At 36.0% G+C, this 21,544-nt stretch overlaps 4 protein-coding genes across 5 annotated transcripts; 2 read left to right on the top strand and 2 right to left on the bottom strand.

Moving 5' to 3' along the window:
• Positions 1–485: 485 nt before the first annotated feature.
• On the top strand, positions 486–5,281 carry LOC102600451 (probable LRR receptor-like serine/threonine-protein kinase At4g26540). Its single transcript, XM_006344377.2, has 2 exons — positions 486–3,636; positions 4,638–5,281. The coding sequence occupies exons 1-2, from the start codon at positions 819–821 to the stop codon at positions 5,141–5,143; spliced, it is 3,324 nt and encodes a 1,107-aa protein (XP_006344439.1). The 5' UTR covers positions 486–818; the 3' UTR covers positions 5,144–5,281.
• Positions 5,282–8,127: 2,846 nt separating this feature from the next.
• On the bottom strand, positions 8,128–9,276 carry LOC107060055 (F-box protein At2g26160-like). Its single transcript, XM_015307360.1, has one exon. It carries the CDS (start codon positions 9,274–9,276, stop codon positions 8,128–8,130), a length of 1,149 nt encoding a protein of 382 aa, XP_015162846.1.
• A 1,366-nt stretch (positions 9,277–10,642) lies between these two features.
• LOC102600114 (cell division cycle protein 48 homolog) lies at positions 10,643–14,828 on the bottom strand. Of its 2 annotated transcripts, XM_015307385.1 has the most exons (10): positions 14,676–14,828; positions 14,404–14,569; positions 14,048–14,276; positions 12,900–13,666; positions 12,583–12,804; positions 12,392–12,463; positions 11,807–12,088; positions 11,343–11,702; positions 10,813–11,155; positions 10,643–10,780 (listed from the first exon to the last, which is right to left on the bottom strand). In XM_015307385.1, exons 1-9 carry the CDS (start codon positions 14,705–14,707, stop codon positions 10,853–10,855), a joined length of 2,433 nt encoding a protein of 810 aa, XP_015162871.1. In that variant the 5' UTR covers positions 14,708–14,828; the 3' UTR covers positions 10,643–10,780; positions 10,813–10,852. The 2 variants fall into 2 exon arrangements, with proteins under 2 accessions (XP_015162871.1, XP_006344438.1); XM_006344376.2 differs by having other exon boundaries at positions 10,643–11,155.
• A 1,692-nt stretch (positions 14,829–16,520) lies between these two features.
• Positions 16,521–17,567, top strand: LOC102599456 (putative F-box protein At1g70970). The gene has a single exon (XM_006344451.1). It carries the CDS (start codon positions 16,521–16,523, stop codon positions 17,565–17,567), a length of 1,047 nt encoding a protein of 348 aa, XP_006344513.1.
• Positions 17,568–21,544: the final 3,977 nt, after the last annotated feature.

The following is a 21,544-nucleotide window of genomic DNA, read 5'->3' as shown; positions in this document are numbered from 1 at the left end:
AAAGTAAAAACAAAATTGTGTTTTTTTCTTCCCTTTTTGCGCAAAAGGTGTCAAATTAAATTGAATGAAAAGCAAGAAGTGAGTTCCAGAAAACAAGACAAAAGTGTGAAGTGACGCCAATAATTCTGTAAATATCTATTGGCTGAAAATGATGGAACTGTCAAATTTTCATATAGTATAATGTCCATTAAATTCTGCTACTACTAACTCCATAGTGACTACCCTAGTATATAAATGCAACAAAGTGATGCCAAAAGGAGTTTTAAAAAAAACATAACTGATTCTTTGCATCTATTCTATCCTTGAGGAACAGAATTATCTGATATCTATTGTTAGAAGGTAATATGTATTTCATGAAATTAATCGTGGTGCAAGATAAAAAAATATAACAGCACCTAAAAGGTCACATGTCAACTGATAATGAAGTTCATGGCACTAAGCTAAAATAATAATTTTTTTTAAAAAAAAATTGAAAGCACCATCTTTGGCATTTTTAAAGAATAGAAAAAAGAGTGATCTCCTTCTCCCCACTTACAAGTTTGATAAACAAATCCGAAAAAAACACCCATCTAAAATTCCTCCCCACTCTCTCTTACATAATGGCCTAGCTGTTCTTGGATCCGGAGATTCTGGCAACTTTTTCAAATTTTTATATGTAACCTACATAAAATCCATTAGCCCACAAGACATGATTTGGTTTTCCTCTCTTTGTCTCTCCTCCCTAGGCTTAAACCTCTACACCAAAACCAAGAACAAGGCTTCCTTTCTCTGCTTAATCTTGAAGTTTGTAGCAGCAGTCACATATTTGTTCTAATCTAATGCCTGTTTATTCATGGACCCTCTTTTTCTTTTTCTCCTTCTTTCTCTTTACTACCTCCTCTGCTCTCAACCCTCAAGGTCAGGCTCTTCTTTCATGGAAGACAAGCTTAAATGGATCATTAGATGTGTTGAGTAATTGGGATCCTACTGATGAAACTCCATGTGGTTGGTTTGGTCTTAGTTGCAACTTCAATAAGGAAGTTGTTGAATTGGAATTGAAGTATGTGGATTTGCTTGGGATTGTTCCTTCTAATTTTAGCTCATTGGTGTCATTGAACAAGCTTGTTTTGTCAGGGACTAATCTTACTGGTGTAATTCCAAAAGAGATTGGGATGCTTCAGGGACTTAAGTTCTTGGACTTGAGTGACAATGCATTGACAGGTGAAATTCCAAGTGAAATTTTTCACTTGCCAAAGTTGGAGCAACTTCATATCAATTCAAACCGGCTGGTCGGATCGATCCCAGAGGACATTGGTAACCTCACAAGCTTGGTGTGGCTTATATTCTATGATAATCAGCTGAGTGGTGGAATTCCAAGTAGTATTGGGAATTTGAAAAGGCTGGAGATTATTAGAGGAGGTGGAAACAAGAATCTTGAAGGTCCATTGCCTCAAGAAATTGGCAACTGTAGTAATTTGGTTATGTTAGGATTGGCAGAAACCAGCATTTCTGGTTTTCTACCTTCTTCTCTTGGCCAGCTGAAAAGACTCGAAACGCTTGCTGTTTACACCTCCTTGCTCTCTGGACAAATCCCACCGGAGCTCGGGGATTGCTCCAAGCTCCAAAACATTTATCTTTATGAAAATTCACTCACTGGTTCAATCCCAGCTCGGCTTGGTAACCTCAAGAACCTTCAAAACCTCCTTTTGTGGCAGAATAATTTGGTTGGAACAATCCCTCCCGAGCTTGGGAACTGTCAACAATTACAAGTCATTGACATTTCAATGAATTCATTAACCGGAAGCATTCCGGAATCATTTGGGAGATTGAATTCAATGCAAGAGTTACAGCTGAGTGTTAATCAGATTTCAGGTCGGATTCCAGCACAAATTGGCAACTGCACTGGTCTTACTCACATTGAGCTCGACAACAATGAGATAACCGGTTCCATACCATCGGAATTCGGAAACTTGTCGAACTTAACTTTGCTGTTCTTGTGGCAAAATCGTCTTGAAGGGAAAATCCCTTCTTCAATTTCCTCGTGCCATAATCTCGAGGCTATTGACTTGTCGCAGAATGCATTGACTGGTTCGATTCCTAAAGAGATATTCGATCTTCAGAAGCTGAACAAGCTACTCCTACTGTCTAATAATCTCTCTGGTCCCATTCCACCAGAGATAGGGAACTGTTCATCGCTGATTCGACTTCGGGCAAATGATAACAAGCTGACCGGATCACTGCCACCGGAGATTGGGAAATTGAAGAACTTGAATTTCCTTGATGTCGGATCCAATCACCTCACCGGGATCATTCCACCGGAATTATCTGGATGCCGGAATCTGACATTTCTAGACTTGCATTCCAACTCAATCAGTGGCAATTTACCGGAGAATTTGAATCAGCTTGGAATCCTCCAGTTCATTGATGTTTCTGATAATTTAATTGAAGGCACTTTGAGTCCGAGTTTCGGCTCACTGACTTCACTCACCAAACTTGTTCTGGGTAAGAACAGGTTTTCTGGTCCTATTCCAACTCAACTCGGTTCCTGCATGAAGCTTCAGTTGATTGACTTGAGTGGTAACCAACTCTCCGGCGAGATTCCGGCGAGTGTTGGTAAAATCCCTGGTCTAGAAATTGCACTGAACCTCAGCTGGAATCAGCTTTCCGGTGAAATTCCGGCAGAGTTCGCCGCATTGGACAAGCTTGGAGTGCTTGATCTTTCTCATAATCAGCTCTCGGGGGACCTCCATTTTCTCGCGGACCTACAAAATCTCGTGGTTCTGAATGTCTCGCACAATAATTTATCGGGGCACGTGCCTGACACCTCATTCTTCTCTAAGCTCCCACTCAGTGTACTTGCTGGCAATCCAGATCTATGCTTTCCCGGCAACCAGTGCTCCGCCGACAAGGGCGGCGGTGTCCGTCGTACCAAAGCGGCGAGGGTGGCGATGGTGGTGTTGCTTTGCGCAGCTTGCGCTCTCCTTGTGGCAGCTCTCTACATTATCCTCAGCGGCAAAATACGGAACCGCAAGGCCCACGATTACGATCTAGATGGTGACAATGACGTTGAACTTGGCCCACCATGGGAGGTCACAGTATACCAAAAACTCGACTTATCTATAACTGACGTCGCAAAATGTTTAACCGTTGGTAACGTCCTCGGCCGTGGTCGGTCCGGAGTTGTGTATAAAGTGAATATTCCGTCAGGATTGACGATCGCTGTGAAAAGATTCCGAGCATCGGACAAGCACTCGATGTCGGCATTCTCGTCGGAGATTGCCACGCTGGCACGAATTCGACATCGGAACATTGTTAGATTACTTGGATGGGCAGCAAATAGAAAGACTAAGCTATTGTTCTATGATTATTTACCAAATGGTACATTAGGTTCATTTTTACATGAAGGTTTTGGAGGGTTAATTGAGTGGGAAACCAGATTCAAGATTGCATTAGGGGTGGCTGAGGGATTAGCTTACTTGCACCACGACTGCGTTCCACCCATCCTCCACCGCGATGTCAAGGCTCAGAACATTTTGTTAGGTGATCGTTACGAGCCGTGTTTAGCTGATTTTGGACTTGCTAGACTCATGGAGGAGGAAAATTCTTCAGTTACAGCAAATCCTCAGTTTGCTGGATCTTATGGCTACTTTGCCCCAGGTAAATATTTCTCTTCTTCCTAGTTCAAGTTCATTTCTTTCGAAAATCGACTAGTTATGATTCATTTATTACTTTAGTTATTAGGGGAATTCTCCTCTAATGCAATTATGTGAGGTTTCATTTATCACTTAGTTCAAGTCCATGGTGGAGCTAGAGGGTGGAAGGGAGTTCATTTGAACCCTCTTCGTCACATAATCACACACATATATAAGAACTATTTTTTCAATATATATATATATGGAAATTGGAAGGAAGTAATCTCAAAATACGCTTGATATCAATACAGACTTAGGTAAAGATAGTACAAATGGAAGAAAAAGATCCATGTAGGTGATAGCTTAATGTTAAGGATATTTTAAAGACTCGTATGAAACTTTAATCATGATTATTATTAGTATTTTATTTTTTTACTGATGATATGATGTGAGCTTAAATGAAATTAGGATTCATATAGCCAACCCCAAGTTTGCCTTTGGATTTTTTCCGTTTTTTCCTTTATAGAAAAAAGAAGAACTGAATGCGAGGTAGCAGAAGAGAACAGATATAAAGCACTGCAAACAGAGAGCAAGAAGGAGAATTCAGTTTAAGTTGCTTCCATACGGATGGAATTGTGTCACTATTTTGACAATATATGCATGTGAAGCCATGTGCTAGCTTTAACTATGTGCAAAACCAAGTTTGTCATGACATACTTGGCAGCTACAGTGCTATTTCCCCATCTTTTTGCCTGTGTATGGCCCCCCACTAAAGATACTTAGGATGGGGAATACTCTAAAAAAACCATAACCAAGTTAGTGGTCACACTTTCACAGCCAAGCATGGACACATTGCTGCTGTCTCCATACCCCTTTGGCCATTGCTTGTTGTCCGATTGCGATATGTGAAAAATAATCGCCCAACAAATGCCTTTGTTATGTTTCAAAAAGCATCAAGATCAAATAGGTGATAAATATCTGGCATGAAAAGGACTAAACTCTGTTCTATTGTTTTGTCTTTTGCAGAGTACGCTTGTATGCTAAAGATTACAGAGAAGAGCGATGTTTTTAGCTTTGGAGTTGTGTTGCTAGAAATCATTACTGGGAAAAAGCCAGCCGACCCATCCTTCCCTGATGGCCAACATGTTATACAATGGGTTCGCGACCACCTAAAGAGCAAGAAAGATCCAGTTGACGTAATTGATCCAAGGTTACAAGGACATCCTGATACACAAATTCAGGAAATGCTTCAAGCCCTTGGAATAGCCTTGTTGTGTACTAGTAACCGGGCTGAAGATCGTCCAACAATGAAAGATGTGGTGGCATTACTCAAGGAGATTATTCATGAGCATGCAACAGGAAATGAAGCTAAAAAGACATTGAACAACTCCTCAAAAATGTCCGATACTTCATCATTTTCCTACTCGTCTTCATCTGTCACTCCAGCTCAGTTGCTACGCCTCCAAGGGTCTTTTAATTGCTCTCTTACTCACTCATCCTCCTCCGTTAGCTATAGCACCAGCAACCAATAATAATGTAGCGATAGTCATGATAGATCTGTTATTCTTTTGAACTAGATAGTATTAGCAACCGTAAAGAGCTAGGTAGAGGGAACCTTATTGTCAATTTAATTGTTAAGCAAATGAAAATGAAATCCATTGTACAGCAAAGTCAAAATTTTCTTTATCTCCCTACTGTACAGTGTCCACTAACACAATCAATTCAAACAGCCTTCAAATAAAAACAACGAGAAACGGAAAATTGCTAGCAGCCATTGATAGACATTTTGAAGTGATTGACAAAACAAAAGTAAGATAATTTAACAGGTTTTCGTAATGATAGAACTATAATTGTACAGGAGCAAGTATAGTGTAACATCACGTCGAATATGTCTATTAGCAAACCGTTTACATGTCTGGTCCGTTGTGCATGAATATGAGAAAATGAAGTCCTAATCAATATTACATTGCACCAAAATTAATAGACGCCAATGAATTTCAGCACCTTGGAAAGTAATTAATCATAATTCTTCCAAGTTTTTCCAAGTACAAAATATCAGTTGGACCATTCCTTTTTCACAGATGCACTATTTTACACTTTTCCAATATCTTTTATACTTTGTAATGATAGAGACAGTAAAAAAGAGAGTAAGCCATAATATCTCTAGTTAGTGATGATATACCTCCTAACTTGTAATTGAAGGGCTAACAAATAAGGGTAGTAGGAAACGGTATCATGATTTTCACTACAGAGATTCAAAATATAAAGAAACAACAGTAAACCAACTATGAATACCTAAAATTAATTTTAACTTTGTTATACAATGTAATTTTTCGACAAATCAAACCTCTTGCACCCTTAGCTCCGCCCCCTACGGAGCATAGGAAGGTTGGAGCAATGATTGAAAGGATGACCCTTGTGGCTCCATAACGCTATTGTCCAATAATTAGAATAGAAGAATTAAGTTTCTGCCAAACCAATCAAGTGAAATGTTCTCATCTACAACAACTTAAGGACCCCTCAACTTTCATTATGTGACAGAGATATATGTACGACACAACTTATAAATCAGTTAGCAAACACTACCAATTGGGAAGACAAAAACAGAGTTTATGCCGAACCCACAAACTATACGACGTTTTTATCGAATCATTTTTGATTTTAGGAACTTGATTTTTTCTGTCATTTGTAGACAACTATATATTGCATGTTATAAATAGTTAATTTTGCGATTTTAATGTTATAAATAGTTAATTTAGTGACCGTATGTGAAATTAACCCTCAAAACAGAATACTAGTGTCTGATTTCAACCATTAGAAGCATTGTCACTGTTTTGACAAAAACATGATATTAACTGAAGTACGTATTGTTTTAATCAAAGTTTTGTGTCCATAAATCTGTGGATAACTATGGACCTACAGGCAACACATTTAATTAGTAGAACATCAATCTGCTGCCAAAGATTTGAATAATCAACGGATAATATGAATATTTGTACTATTCATGGTTTTAGGAATAGTCAAGTGAGAGCACAAGTCAAAAGTCAAGAAAAATAACAAGCAGACAAATGAGTATTCATAATATGAATATCTATATTTGATAAATTCTCAAATAATCATTGTCCAACTCATACTCCATGGATCAAATTAAATGATTACTTGTTTTTTTTTTAAAAAAAAAAACCATGGATTCAAATGAAAGAGTGGTCACGTGAGGAAGCACACAAGACGAACAGAAAGTGCAAATGTAAAGCCGTTGGGTCAGTTTAGAAAGTGGGCAGTACGTATCACTACATAATGGAAGTCAATAAAATGATTGTAGCGGCATTATATATTAAAAAAACACACAATTCAACATATTAATTTAAAAAAAACACTTATATCATATTACTATAACTCACCTTCTTTCATCAATTTTTCTTTTGACTACCCTTCCATGGAGAAAATATATTAAGTTCGTATGTCAAATATTACTCTTTATTGCATTATATTTGAAACACTTATTACAATATTCTTAGCGAAATTTTTGATTTTTACGAAAGGGATAAAGTGGCCCCCAGCAGAAAAGATTCCCACCAACTTAGGAAATCCATGAAGGTCACTTTACATTCTTGCTATTTCCATAACATTTGTACGTTCCTGCGCATAACTGCTTGTGCTCTACCACGTCACCCATGAGTAATTTAGTGAACCTCATAGTGTCATAGGTGCTTAATTATATCATCTACGTTAATTAGATATTAGTCTCAATAAGTCGTAAAACTTCTGTTTTGTTTCAATTGAGGTTGATATGTATAATTTTAAAAATGTCATATTTTATGTGGTTAACTTAACTGTCTAATATGACACTTTACTATGTTCAGATATTCAATTGGAACAAGTTGTAGTTTGAATGTCTAAATGAAATTTACTAATAAATTTAAGGGCTATCGGCGTATTAAACCTACTTTTTAAATCCATGAATGCATGAAATATTTAATAATTTTTCAACAAATTCATCTACCAATTCAAATTCAAAAGAAAGAATTTTTTCAACAAACTAGCCATGTTTAGGATTTTTTACCATTTTTTTGTGTTTATATTAGAAAAAAGTTATAAGAAGAAATGTTGGTCCACAACTCCACATCCTAAGAGATTGTGGGCTGGACCGAGCTCATCTTTGGGCCCAATATCTGGGTGTGCTCTCCCTAAGTGGGCTTGGCTGAGATGGCCCAGCTTACTTGACATGCATACTGTAAGCCCAAATTTAGAAGTGATTCAAAATTATAACGCAAGATCTAGATAGCTAGAAGATGGTTATATTGCTACTTCTGTTTTTCAGCTGGTATATAAATTGCAATGGTGACTGCACCTAGGGGCAGAGCTAGAAAGGTTCGAGAGTTTATGTATATGTAGTACATGTTGAACCCTCGATGCATCAACCAATTCCAAAAACAGGACATATCATCATAACAAATAAAAACGAAAACAGGACATATCATAACAAATAAAAACAAGTAAAGGATGAGTCTTTAACTCAATATAGAGTTGGTGTGACCCAAATTGGAGGACAAACACAACTCATGGAACGACCCTCGTAATGAGGCTGAAAACTGCCATCTGCTAAGCTGAACACCCCCATGTCCGAGCCCCCTCCCTCTTCACAGTTCAGGTATATTTTCCAATAATCGTCGGTAAAATAGATATGATTGGACTTGATTCCTGGAAATTGAGAAGCTTGGACCGATAGAGAAGCACTATGACCAACAAAAAATGCTCTGTCCCCTAATTCCCTGGTTTCCGTCACTTTGCCACCAGCTAAATCAACCTGGAAAACTCGAAAACTTATAGTCATATATATATAGTTATCTTCAAATCGGATGTCGTCCAGTGATAACCCTAACTTGTGGTCCTCCCTTAATTCGACGACACCATATCGTGCAACTACAAATAATGATCCTAGTGATTCTAGGATGTATAAATGGTTTTCGCGGCCTATAGTATCTTCTAACTGCGCTATGACATTTCTAGTGGGTTGAGAGCTAGCAACATCATGAACTAGGACACGACCCCAATAACCCACGGAATAAAAGTGCCCATTAAAATATGTCACGTCAACATGTTCAGGTTCATCCCAGATAATCCTGTTCCATCTCAAATCTCCTGGTCTCCAAAAACTGAGGTTATTACTGAGTCCCTCAGGGACCATAACCATAAGAACATAGTCGGATGTATGAGAAGGACTAGCTGATAGAACTGCTTTGCTAAAAAACGTCCACAACTCTGCTGTCCGGTCATGCTCATAATTTTCCATGGTATTTGGATGGGGCAATTCAATCTCAACACCAGAGAAGGGATGTAGCAGACTAATTTCACCCTCATCTTTTCCGACTGTGATAAGCCAACCCATAGACTCCATACAACGTTTTCCGCTAGCCTTTGGAATCTTCTTCTTCAAAATCATGCCATTATAGAGACTGAAGAATTTTCGACATGAGCAAGTTCCGTCTTCGGCTAACATAAGCCATGGAATTCTAGGCAGGTCATCGTTGAAATTATCCTTGGTAGTTACAGAGTGCCACGGTTTGCAAACAATGCCGAAATTTAGGTAGTTTTCAATCAGGTTAAAACGTCTAGCTATGAGAACCAACAGGTCGTATGGAAGCTTCGACCAATCAGTAGACATCTTGCTGGACAGTTGATCTAGAAATCAGCACACACCAAAGGTATTCTTATAGGAAATCCTCCTTCGGACAGAGTCCAAGTACATGTGGAATCCTAATCAATTGATCTAGAAATTATTTATCAATTGATCTTTTTTGCCAAAAATATACTTCCAACTTAAACTATACTTCTTAACAGAAAACATCCCCAAGCATTTAAAACTTAACTTCTATCATTCTTTTAAAATTTATCAAAAACATAACAAATTTCACACAAAAACATGTGCAGTTCACATTAGCAATAGAAAAAATCTGTTTAGGGGGATAACATGACCCTAGTTAAGTGTAAGTGTGTAACTGAAATTTTGGGAATAGCTCGAGGTGATACATGTGCTTTGTTCTTATATTTTTAAAACATTTTGAATTAACAATTATGGTAACTTATAGTATTTTTTACGTAGCTTTCAAATATGTACTTTTATAAAATAAACATAAAACCTTCATTCTCAAATTCATAATCAAAATTAAATTATTTGACTCTTGAAGTATGCAACATAAATTAAAACATCATAGGTAATATAATATCATATGAGAGATTCTTCAGGGAAAGTGTTACAGAGTTTCTATTGGCTATATATAAGAATGAACAGGTCTATAATGAATAATTCTAAGACAGGCCCCCGCATCCTTTCTTAAGAGATGGAGCAATCGTCACTCGACAACTCAAAACTGACTAGTACAAAATTATGTGATCCGTCCTCGTTTACGTACCCTAAATATCAAGTTATATCATGAGAATAATCTCTCATAAGCTAGTTTTTGGGAATAAATGACGTCGAATATCAAGTTATATCATGAGAACAATCTACTCCCTCCGTCCCTATTTAGTTGTCCATATTTCCTCTTTTAGATGTCCCTATTTAGTTGTCCATTTTGACAAATCAAGAAAGGACAACAATTTTTTTCCTATTATACCCTTATTTAAATAAAGTTGTCATAAATAAAGTAAATAAACTTATGAACTTCCCAGTATTGATTAGTTATCTTGAGTGAATTTATTTTGGAATTGTAAATTGTACTATAAGGGTAAAATTGTAACTTCACTATGCTAATCATTGTTGCCTTAATCTGTGTGTTATTTCTAAAGTGGACAACTAAATAGGGACGGAGGAAGTATGACACAGGCCCCCCGCGTCCTTTCTTAAGAGATGGAGCAATCGTCACTCGACAACTTTCTTAAGAGATGGAGCAATCGTCACTCGACAGCTTTCTTAAGAGATGGAGCAATCGTCACTCGACAGCTCAAAACTGACCAATACAAAACAATGTAATTTGTCCTCGTTTACGTACCCCAAATATCAAGTTATATCATGAGAACAATCAACAATCTATCAAAGACAGATGCATCTCAATTCTTGTTATAGCCTATAAGATTAGTACATTACATAACATCCACAGGGGAAAAAACATTTAGGTGCATTGTCACTAATATTTCTTTAATACAAAAGTTGCAACATGATAACACACCTAGTTATTCTACTTACACTAACATTCCATTTTTCCAGCATCCCTAGCATCCTTGTGCTCAAGGTTAACTTCTTAACTGTACAAGTCGTCCTCGTCTCCAGCAGCATTAACAGAAGCGAATGGATCGGCTGTTGCCCCGGTTGGTGTAGCATTAGCTGCATGCTCTGCAAATTTGAACTCAGTTCCAAGTCCCCGTGATTGTTGTAATGTTTGAGCAAAAGCCTGGTACTTCCTAATGTCAGCATCACTCACACTTCTTCGAGCATATTTCATGGACTCCTCAAAGTGTGCAGCCTTTATTTCAGCCACTTCATCAGTGTCATCTTCATCCATGGCTTCAGGGTTCACGCTCCTCTTCCTCTCTCGCTCAATATCCTGTCATTCACCAATCAAAGATGAGTAAAATTCATTTATTACAAAATCGGGAAAAAAAGGAAATGACCGACGGAGCAACAATTGACATATTGAAATACCATCACTAATGTTCACCAGCATTTGCAATTTGTATCTAACTTCTTAAAGGAATTCCAACATATTAATGTGCAAAAGGAGCATCTCTTACCTTTTCAATGTTTTCCCTAATGGCGTATTTGCATGCTCGCTGACAAATCTCAGTTATGTCTGCACCACTAAAACCACGTGTATACCGTGATAGAGCTGACAGATCTACGTCCTTTGCGACGGGGGACTTACGCAAACATGCTTTGAAGATTTGAAGACGGGAAGCTTCATCCGGGAGGGGGATGTAAATTAATTGGTCTAGACGACCTGGTCTGAGCAATGCAGGGTCAATAATGTCTGGCCTATTTGTTGCCCCAATAATGAAAACTGTTTTCTTTGCTGTCATTCCATCCATCTCCGTTAACAATTGATTGAGTACTCTATCAGCAGCACCACCAGCATCTCCCACTGAATTTCCTCTCTAAAAGAGGGACATATGCAACAAAAGTTGGTTCAAGAAGATATAAAATTGTGACAGAAATGAAGAGACAACTCTACATCAGGCTCGAGTTTTTGAGGTAGTACCTGTGTAGCAATGGAATCGAGTTCATCAAAGAACAGTACACATGGAGCAGATTGCCGTGCCTTGTCAAATATTTCCCGAACATTTGCTTCACTTTCTCCAAACCACATCGTGAGCAACTCCGGCCCTTTCACACTAATAAAGTTAGCCTGACACTCATTTGCAATAGCTTTGGCCAGTAAAGTTTTGCCACAACCAGGTGGTCCATAGAAAAGTACCCCTTTAGAGGGTGACATTCCAAACTTCTCAAACTTCTCAGGATGCTCAACCGGATACTGAACAGTCTGCCGCAAGCAAAGTGGATTTTCAAGTAAGAACAGTAGAAGATGCAAATGAGGGAATTTAAACACCACCTCCACCCCAACGAGAAGAGTCTTTTTTCTTTACTTCGGAGCTGAAACTATTAACCTAAACTAGTGACTTGTTAGGCTCTTATCAATAGGAACAATTATCAAGTTGTTCTTTTTTGTCCAAGTTTTGGACAAACAATATATACAGATGACGATGGAACCATCAACAACACCTAAGAAGTCCGTAATGGAATCAAAATTTTCAATTACATGCCTCTTAATTTTGTAATCACATACCTCTTGAAGTTCCCGCTTGACATTTTCCAGTCCCCCAATATCCTCCCAAGAGGTATTGGGAACCTCCACTACCTGAAAACCAGGAGATTCAGTCACCGAGAAGTACCAAAAGGAAACATATACATTGAAAGACAACAAACAGTTAACTCCTACTTGAAGGAAGGCTTCAATTAGGAATAGATAAAACTCACCGTTTCTCGTAGTGCTGATGGATTTGAAGCACCCAGAGCAGCTTGAAAATGCTCATTAGTCACAGCCATTGAATTCAACACTTCAGCATCAATGGTCTCATCCTCCAAGTCAATAACATCCATTTTCTCCCTGATACACTGCAGCGCAGCCTCAGTGCACAAGGCAGCAAGATCAGCTCCGACATAACCATGTGTATCTCTTGCAACCCTCTCTAGATCAACCTGACAGCATCAACAAAAAAAATTGCTAGAACTGCTCATAATTGGAAAACTAGGTAAACATAGCAAGCAACAAGAACAAGCAGAAAGCAGCTCACATTATCATCAAGCTTCATGTTTTTAGTATGAATCCGTAGGATCTCCAGCCGCCCTATTTCATCTGGTACGCCAATGTCAATCTCCCGATCAAATCTTCCAAATCTCCTGAGAGCAGGATCAATACTGTTTGGTCTGTTGGTAGCCCCCATGACAACCACATGTGATCGAGACTTGAGCCCATCCATTAATGTCAAAAGTTGGGAAACTATTCGCCGCTCAACTTCACCATGTGTCTTTTCTCTCTTTGGAGCAATCGAGTCTAACTCATCAATAAATATAATAGACGGCGCATTCTTTTCGGCTTCCTCAAATGCCTTCCTCAAGTTACCCTCACTCTCACCAGCCAATTTGGACATAATTTCAGGCCCATTAATCAAAAAGAAAAAGGCACCAGTCTCATTTGCCACCGCTCTTCCAATCAGGGTTTTCCCCGATCCTGGAGGACCATACAGGAGAATACCTTTCGGTGGTTTCACACCAATTGACTTGAACAACTGTGGATGCCTCAGAGGGAGTTCAACCAGCTCACGAATCTGAGCCATTTGCTTCCTCATACCCCCAACATCATCATATCCAACTTCATTTAGTCTCTCCTCGTCTTCACGCTTGATTGGTTCTCCCTCACAAAAGATCTCTGTATCAGGTGCAACAACACAATATTCTCCAGGTTCTGTCTCAACCACTTTAAATTCAACACTTCGCATGCCACCTCTGACTACAAAGAGATCGCCCTTCCTCACAGGGCGGTAAGACTCCAAGAAGTATGCTGGTATGTCAACAATGGCAAATGCAAACAGATTTTTAAGACTGTTAAATGAGATATGAGATAATCTAGATAATGAAAAGAGAAAACGGTCAAAAACACACCTGAAGTATCACTCTATTGCAAGTTTCACATCTAAACTATCAGTTGTTCGTATTTCCTACCCTAACACCAACTATTTATCAAAATACATTTCGAAGTTGACTAGACCAAGTGTTCGAATACAATCACTAAACGCGCGTGACAACTTAATTTGTCATAAAAAAAGTTCATCAACATGGCAGCTGACTCAAGTTAAGGAGGAAAAGGTGTTTTTGAGCATTATCTCTAACGAAAATGACGAGGATATTGAGCATGGAAGAAATTAAAAATCGAGGCCCTTACGCTTCAAGTAGGCATCAAACAGGTTGCCAGTCATCCCCTCAATTGTATCATCAATTGGAAGAATATGAACACGCTTCGCATACTTAACATCAGGACACTGGTGCACAGATACAACATCCCCAAGACGAATCCGAAGGTTCGCCCGAACGACTTTGTTCAATCTGATCTTATGTTCTTCACATTGCTCATCCGCAAGGACTACACAAACAGTGTCCTTCCGTTTTTTACCCTACAATACAAGTTTCCCTTAACTTTCTTTCTTACATATCAGAGTCTCATCACTCAACCAATATTTATTATCTCCGAAAAGTTACAATAAACAAATTCATTAAGGGAAAGAAGAGAATTGAATAAACCTTTAGCAATACAGTATCTCCTCTAAACAACTGGAGCTCTTCCATTTTAGCAGGGTGCATAGATACCACTGAATTATCATCATTTATGGCCTCATCAACAATAAGGCGGTTAGGAGATTTCTTCCTCTCCAAAATTGCAGTAGCAAAATCTTTTTTATTGTTTTTCCTAAAATTGAAACAATTAGAAAGATCATCAAATTCAGTAAATCAAACTTGTGATCACAGAAACATAAAAGCATCTACTTATTTAATTTTTATAAAATAGAACATACGAGTCGGAAGTGGAAGAGTTCGGGTCCGCCATGAGAGCAGTATTTTACAGAGGTGCAGAAACAAAAAGTTGCAGAAGCACAAGGAAAAAGAACAAAGTTGGCCAGAGTAATACTGTATACTTGTCGTTTCAACACACAATTCACCTGTCCGCTCATAGTTTTTGTTTTCTTTTTTTCTCTTTTGACACGTCTGTGCAAATTGGATAACGATTAACATGTCGCGTTTGATAGCTAATTAAATTCTTATAATACTTTGATATGTATAACAATCAACACACTCAATATGATTTGTAATTTATTAAAATCTACATTGCTATTATATATTAATTAAGTTATAGGAGAATTTATATATCAGTTTTACGAAAAATTGAAGATAAAATAGCTATATACTATAGTCTATATAGATATACATTCATATCAAGTTGAAATGTTTTAAAATATAAGATTTATATCAAGTTGAAATGTTTAAATAGTCATTATGAAAGTTTGTATAATCTTAATATGCTATCAAATAATTTTATACAAAAGTTTAGTGCTGTCAATATGGGCTAGGTCTGTTGGGACTTGACCTAACCCGTGCTTTGATAGGGCTTGACTACGATTTTTGGAGCCCATTTAAGAAAAGGGCTTGAGAAATATGAATAGGGCTGGCACGTGGGCCAAATAAAATTAATTAAAAAATAAAAATAAAATAGAGTATTAAAAATAACAAGTCTTAACTCAAAATTTGTTTTAAGTTTGAAATATTACAATTTAAATACAAATTATGTTTATAAAATATGTACTACATAAAATAAAAATTCCCTAAAATTTCTAGGGAATCACTACATAGGTCATGGTCACTCCTAACCTATGAAATATTGTCATAGTTTTTGTGTTTTATTATGATAGTTGAAAAATAATTAGGTTCATATTTCTATTTAGCTATTTATGCATTTAATTGAAATTAAACTTAATATATATTATAAAGATAATTTTATTTGTGTATACGATTAACAAGTAGTAACACTAACACCATGTAATATTGTCTTGTCGATATTTATGATAATATTTTTAAATTATAATTTTATTTTTTAAAAAAAATATTTTTAAGAAAAGAGGATTGGCCCGGAAAAGCCCGCTGGATCGACCATTTTCTGGCCCACATAAAAAAAAGGCTAGCCCAACCTAGCCCGTCAAATTTTAAAGCATATATGGGTTAGCTCGAATGAAATGAATCAGCCCATATTAACAGCTCTACCAAAATTAATGTGTCGTGTTTGAATCAGCCATTACGAGTATACCTTGCTACAAAAATTGAGCAGGGACGCTAAAAGTGCTAATAAGTAGTTCCTCCGTTCCAATTTAATTTTTAGTTTAACTTTTTTGAAATTTTAAAAAAGATTTAAATTTATAATCTCAAATTAAAAATATATGTAAGTTATTTAATATTATGGTCACAATTTTTAAACTTGTCATATAGAATATTAAAACTGAACAACTTACCATACTTTGACTATTGCTTTTAGTTTTCACTATTTTTCAAGTTTCTTACGCAGTAACTTTTCTTTTTAGGATTCTACTTTAGTTTTGTCCATTCAAAAGTTTCCACGTTACTTAGGAATTTTTTTTTTAAAAATATTTAGCCTTCTTTTTAGGAGTATGAGTTCTAATATATTCAGTCTTTTAATTCCTTTTTGATTTAGGTAAAACTTAGTAGAATCAAACTTTTTATGGAAAATTATTACTTATGGAATAGTAATCCAACAATACAAATATTTGAAAATTTACCAACCCTATATAACTTTATGGGAATATTTAAGTACTAGGGAAAATTTTCTTACCCTTCTCTTTTTGTGCACAATCATGGAGAAGGTTGGTCATGAAGACATAGCATCGGAGATCATATCATGGCTTCCAGCCAAATCTATCATGCGATTCAAGTGTATTTGTAAAGCTTGGAATACTTGGATAGAACAGCCCAACTTCCCCAAATTGCACCTAGCCCGTTCTGAAGCCCGTTCCTCTGGCACCCGCCTTTTGTTTGAACTGTATCCATATGAACCGTGTCCACATCCACATCCACTTGATTATAGGATTAGGTTTCGTTCAAAAAAGCAAAGACGATTAGAAAGATTTTCTTTAGAATTCACAACACGTTTCTACATTGAAGATATGTTTATATGCTCAAATCATTGCAATGGCCTTGTTTGTTTGTATAGCTCTAAAGATACTCAAGTTTATTTGTTCAATGTGAGCACGAGGGAGATTAAGGCCTTGCCTTTCTCTGTGGAAGGCGTGAAGAAGAATACAATGGATCCTAGATTGTATTTGGGATTTGATAAGGTAACGGAAAAATACAAGTTGCTCCATATTATTTGGGAAAGGGAACCCCGAAGAATGATGAAGCATAGGGTTCTAACTCTAGGAACCAATTCGTGGAGATCAATCATTATTCCCAGAGATTGTTTTATGACTTATGCTAGACATATTTACCTTGACGGCTTTCTTTATGGAGTTGATACTTTTACCTACTTCAATTTTACAGAGGAGAAGTTCGAGAATCTTCCACACAAACAACTTTGTAAGTGTAGACTCAGTTTGAATGTGATGCAAACTGCATTACGGGGAAAACTGGTTGTGCATTGCGGAAGGGGACGTGCAAATGCCAATTTGATATGCAATGACCTTAAAAAGGATTTTATGAAATTTGTGGATTATTCCGATACTTCAGAGAAAGTTGTCACTCTTGAAACAGAGAGGATCCACAGGCCGACAGAGCCCCTTGACGCTGTTTTAGCAACAGCTAGCATTATTAGTGCCCCAACTTCTTTGATTCACCCTCATCTATTTAGAATAGCACATGTCAGCAGTTTTGTCGACAACATTATCCCATTAACGTCTTTATTTTGAAGTTTTTTCTATTACTTAATTATAAGCATATGTCTATGTTCAACATTGATATACATTAGATTAAGTATAGTCTAAGCATAATTTACTAGATATATATATGGATTAAGACAACAAGAAATTTATAACATAACATAGCGACATGTGCCATCCATCCCGCCTTTTGTTTGAACTGGACGTAGATATCAATTATAGGATTGATTATCCTGCAACAAAGCAAAGATTCGCGAGGAGAAGTTTGGGAAACTTCCATACAGCTGCATTATGGAGAAAACTGGTTGCAACTTCGACTGGGGACATAAACATGTCAATTTGATATACAATGATCTTAACAGATTCAGAGAAAGTTGCCTTGCTTGAAACAGACAAATTTAAAGCACGGAAATACTGTTTTATTTAGCATTATTAGTGCCCCAACTTCATTGTTGCCCCCTTACCTATTTTAGATAACGTACATTTGTAACCAGTTTTATCGACAACATTATCCCATCACATTCTTAGTTGTTTGGTTTTTTCTTTTATTCAGAAAGTTGTAAACATATTCGCATTGAGTTTTGGAGTGTTTTTGGTACTTCTTGAAACTGATGCATTACACATACTTTTTGAAATCCATGAACACGTCAAATATTTCATAATTTTTCAACAAATACATCAATTCAAGTTCAAAAGAAAGAGATATTTCAATTTTTAATTCAATATTGTTGTATTTCTACCGTAGAGTTTCTACGTACTATTCATTGTCATAAATTGTATTTTGAAGTTTCTATTTCTTTTTTAATTTCACGACAGTAGAAATTCTTGAGCTTTCGAGGGTTTTTTTTTGGGACATTTTACCGAAATTATATACATTTGCGGGGTAATTACATCCTATCCTATCCTATCTCAAATATATTTCTTGGTTGTTCGATACATTGTAAATGATAAATTACTTAATGGAAGGGATGTATCCGAGAAGGGATAGATATATCCGAGAAGGGATAGGAATGTGTTGGAGAGGGGATAAAAATGTATTCGAGAGAGAATTTTTATAAAAAAATTTAAATGATAATTTTTGTTTTTAGAGATTATGATATTTGTGTATTTATGTATTTTTTTTTTCTTTTTTTCCTTCAAAAACATCCATGTTGGACGTTTTTGACTCTGAAGTTTGGTCTAAGTAATTTTTTCTAGAGGGGAATTGTTGGTCCACATCCTAAGAGACTGTGGGCTGTAACGAGCTCATCTTTGGGCCCAACTTACATGACATACATACCGTAAAGCCCAAACTCTCCATTGCCAATTTATGTGACTTATTAAATTTTGTTTAAAATATTTATGATTTGTTATCAAATTTTGACTTTAGGTTACTAAGGGGTCGGTTGATGGGTCGGTTGATAGAGTGTATAAAATTAATACTTTATAGAGTGTATTAGCAATCAATACATGCTCTTTAGACTCATGCGACTAAAGTGCATTTATAATGAAAAAATTAGAAAAATATTAAATGAGTTTGTTAAATAAATTGTTACTCCAATATTGATGATTGAGATTTATTCTTTATTATATATAAAAACTTAAGTTTCACATTTAAAGTTATTTTGAAAATATGTTAACGTTTAGTTGTTGAATTTATAATAGTAACAAAAAAAAATTGACAAAAAATTTAATCAACTCTTACGTCTCCCCAGTGCTAAAAAAGAAATTTTTTTTTGACACAAATCCGATTTTCTCGGATTTGTTTTTCTTAAAGAGAACTAAAAAAAGAACAAAAATGTAGGATATTATTCCACGTTTTTTTACCTAAAAAAGAATTATGTAAAACTTGGTAGGAACTTATGGAAAACAATTACTTGTGGAATAGTAATCCAACAATACAAATATTTCAAAATTTGCCAACCCTATATAACTATATGGGAATAGGGTAAATTTTCTTACAGCTCTCTTTTTGTGCATAATCATGGAGAAACTTGGTCATGAAGACATAACATCGGAGATCATATCATGGCTTCCAGCCAAATCTATCATGCGATTCAAGTGTGTTTGTAAAGCTTGGAACACTTTGATAGAACAGCCCAACTTCTCCAAATTGCACGTAGCCCGTTCCTCTGGCACCCGCCTTTTGTTTGAACTGTATCCATATGACCCGTTTTCATATCAAATTGAATTTCGTCCAAAAAAGCAAAGGCGATTAGAAAGATTTCCTTTAGAACTCACAACATGTTTTTACTATAAAGATATGTTTATATGTTCAAATCATTGCAATGGCCTTGTTTGTTTGTATAGCTCTCAAGATACTCAAGTTTATTTGTTCAATGTGAGCACGAGGGAGATTAAGGCTTTGCCTTTCTCTGTGGAAGGTGTGAGGAAGAATTCCATGGATCCTAGATTGTATTTGGGATTTGATAAGGTAACAGAAAAATACAAGTTGCTCCATATTATTAGGGTACAAAATTCCCCAAGAGTGATGAAGCATATGATTCTAACTCTAGGAACCAATTCATGGAGATCTATCATTATTCCGAGAGATTGTTTTATGAGTCATGCGAGACATATTTACCTTGACGGCTTTCTTTATGGCATTGATACTTTCGCTTACTTCAATTTTACAGAGGAGAAGTTCGAGAATCTTCCACACAAACAACATTGTAATTGTAGACTCAGTTTAAATATGATGCAAACTGCATTACAGGGAAAACTGGTTGTATATTGCGGAAGGAGACGTGTACATCATGCCAATTTGATATGCAATGACCTTAAAAAGGATTTTACGAAATTTGTGGATTATTCCAATATTTCAGAGAAAGTTGCCACTCTTGAAACGGACAGGATCGACATGCCGACAGAGATCCTAGATGCTGTTTTAGCAACAGCTAGCATTATTAGTGCCCCAACTTCTTTGCTGCGCCCTGATCAATTTAGAATCGCACATGTCAGCAATTTTGTCAATAACATTATCCCATTAACGTCTTTATTTTGAAAAGTCTTTAAGTTTTTTCTTTTACTTGTCTACCTTTGTACCCGCTTTTATGTTCAACATTGATATACGTTGAAAAGTTTTTTTAGTTTTTTCTTTTACTTGTCTATCACTTTGTACCCACTTTTATGTTCAACATTGATATACATTAGATTAAATATTGTTAAGACGATAATAAATTTATAACATAACATAGCGACATGTGGTTCAATATATGTAATAATGTGGTTCAATATATGTAATATTAGCTTCACATTTGACTTCTAATAATTTGACGGTAAAAATAAAGGAGCAAATGGAAAAGAAAGAGATTAGAAGAAAACATTGATATGGATTCCATATGAATGGTGAAATGTACCCTTGGATTTTTTGACTAGGTACTATCGCGTTTGTACATACACTTGGATTAGCTTATTTAGAAATCTTGTACATTTTGACTAGGTACTATCGCGTTTGTACACTTGGATTAGCTTATTTAGAAATCTTGTACATGCTTAATGGTAAGTAACTTCTTAATTACATAGTTTGTGCTAATTATTATTTCCCTACCAAGTGACACTTATGACTAAGAGTGAGATTAACAAGATTGTGAAGAATAATATAACTTGTGATTCACTCTTAATATACCTGACTCAATATTTTTTTGGATTTATTTTTGTTACAAGATGATAATTTATTTAACATCTTTAAAAATTGTCCATATACCTTACATATTATTATCCTGTTTTTTTTTCTTCTAATGTTTTGAATCTTAGTTTCTTTAATTCATTACAAAATTATAAAATGTTAGTCATTTGCTATAATATAATACCTTGATTTTTATTTTCAAAATCTTATTGGTGGATAATAAATTTTATGTAGTTTAATTTCATGTTCTAAAATGTAGTCAAAGTTTTATTGTTATTTAATTAAAATATAAAAAGAAAATTTACTACATTCTAAAAGTCACGACTATATAAGGAAATAATTAAATTTTATAAATATTAATGGTAACTTCATAATATATATATATATATATATATATATA

The sequence above is a fragment of the Solanum tuberosum genome, unplaced genomic scaffold (assembly GCF_000226075.1).
Source record: "Solanum tuberosum cultivar DM 1-3 516 R44 unplaced genomic scaffold, SolTub_3.0 scf00055, whole genome shotgun sequence".
In the NCBI taxonomy this organism is placed as follows: domain Eukaryota; kingdom Viridiplantae; phylum Streptophyta; class Magnoliopsida; order Solanales; family Solanaceae; genus Solanum; species Solanum tuberosum.
This window is presented reverse-complemented; position numbering and strand designations above follow the sequence as displayed.

Bases quoted from the DNA above. Each gene is read 5' to 3' on its own strand.
- LOC102600114 (XM_006344376.2), bottom strand. From the start codon at position 14,707: ATGGCGGACCCGAACTCTTCCACTTCCGACTC. The intron at 14,570-14,675 runs GTATGTTCTATT...TTTCAATTTTAG, and splicing joins AACTCTTCCACTTCCGACTC to GAAAAACAATAAAAAAGATT. The intron at 11,703-11,806 runs GTACTACCTCAA...TCCCTCTTTTAG, and splicing joins TCGATTCCATTGCTACACAG to AGAGGAAATTCAGTGGGAGA.
- LOC102599456 (XM_006344451.1), top strand. From the start codon at position 16,521: ATGGAGAAGGTTGGTCATGAAGACATAGCATCGGAGATCATATCATGG.
- LOC102600451 (XM_006344377.2), top strand. From the start codon at position 819: ATGCCTGTTTATTCATGGACCCTCTTTTTCTTTTTCTCCTTCTTTCTC. The intron at 3,637-4,637 runs GTAAATATTTCT...TGTCTTTTGCAG, and splicing joins TTATGGCTACTTTGCCCCAG to AGTACGCTTGTATGCTAAAG.
- LOC107060055 (XM_015307360.1), bottom strand. From the start codon at position 9,276: ATGTCTACTGATTGGTCGAAGCTTCCATACGACCTGTTGGTTCTCATA.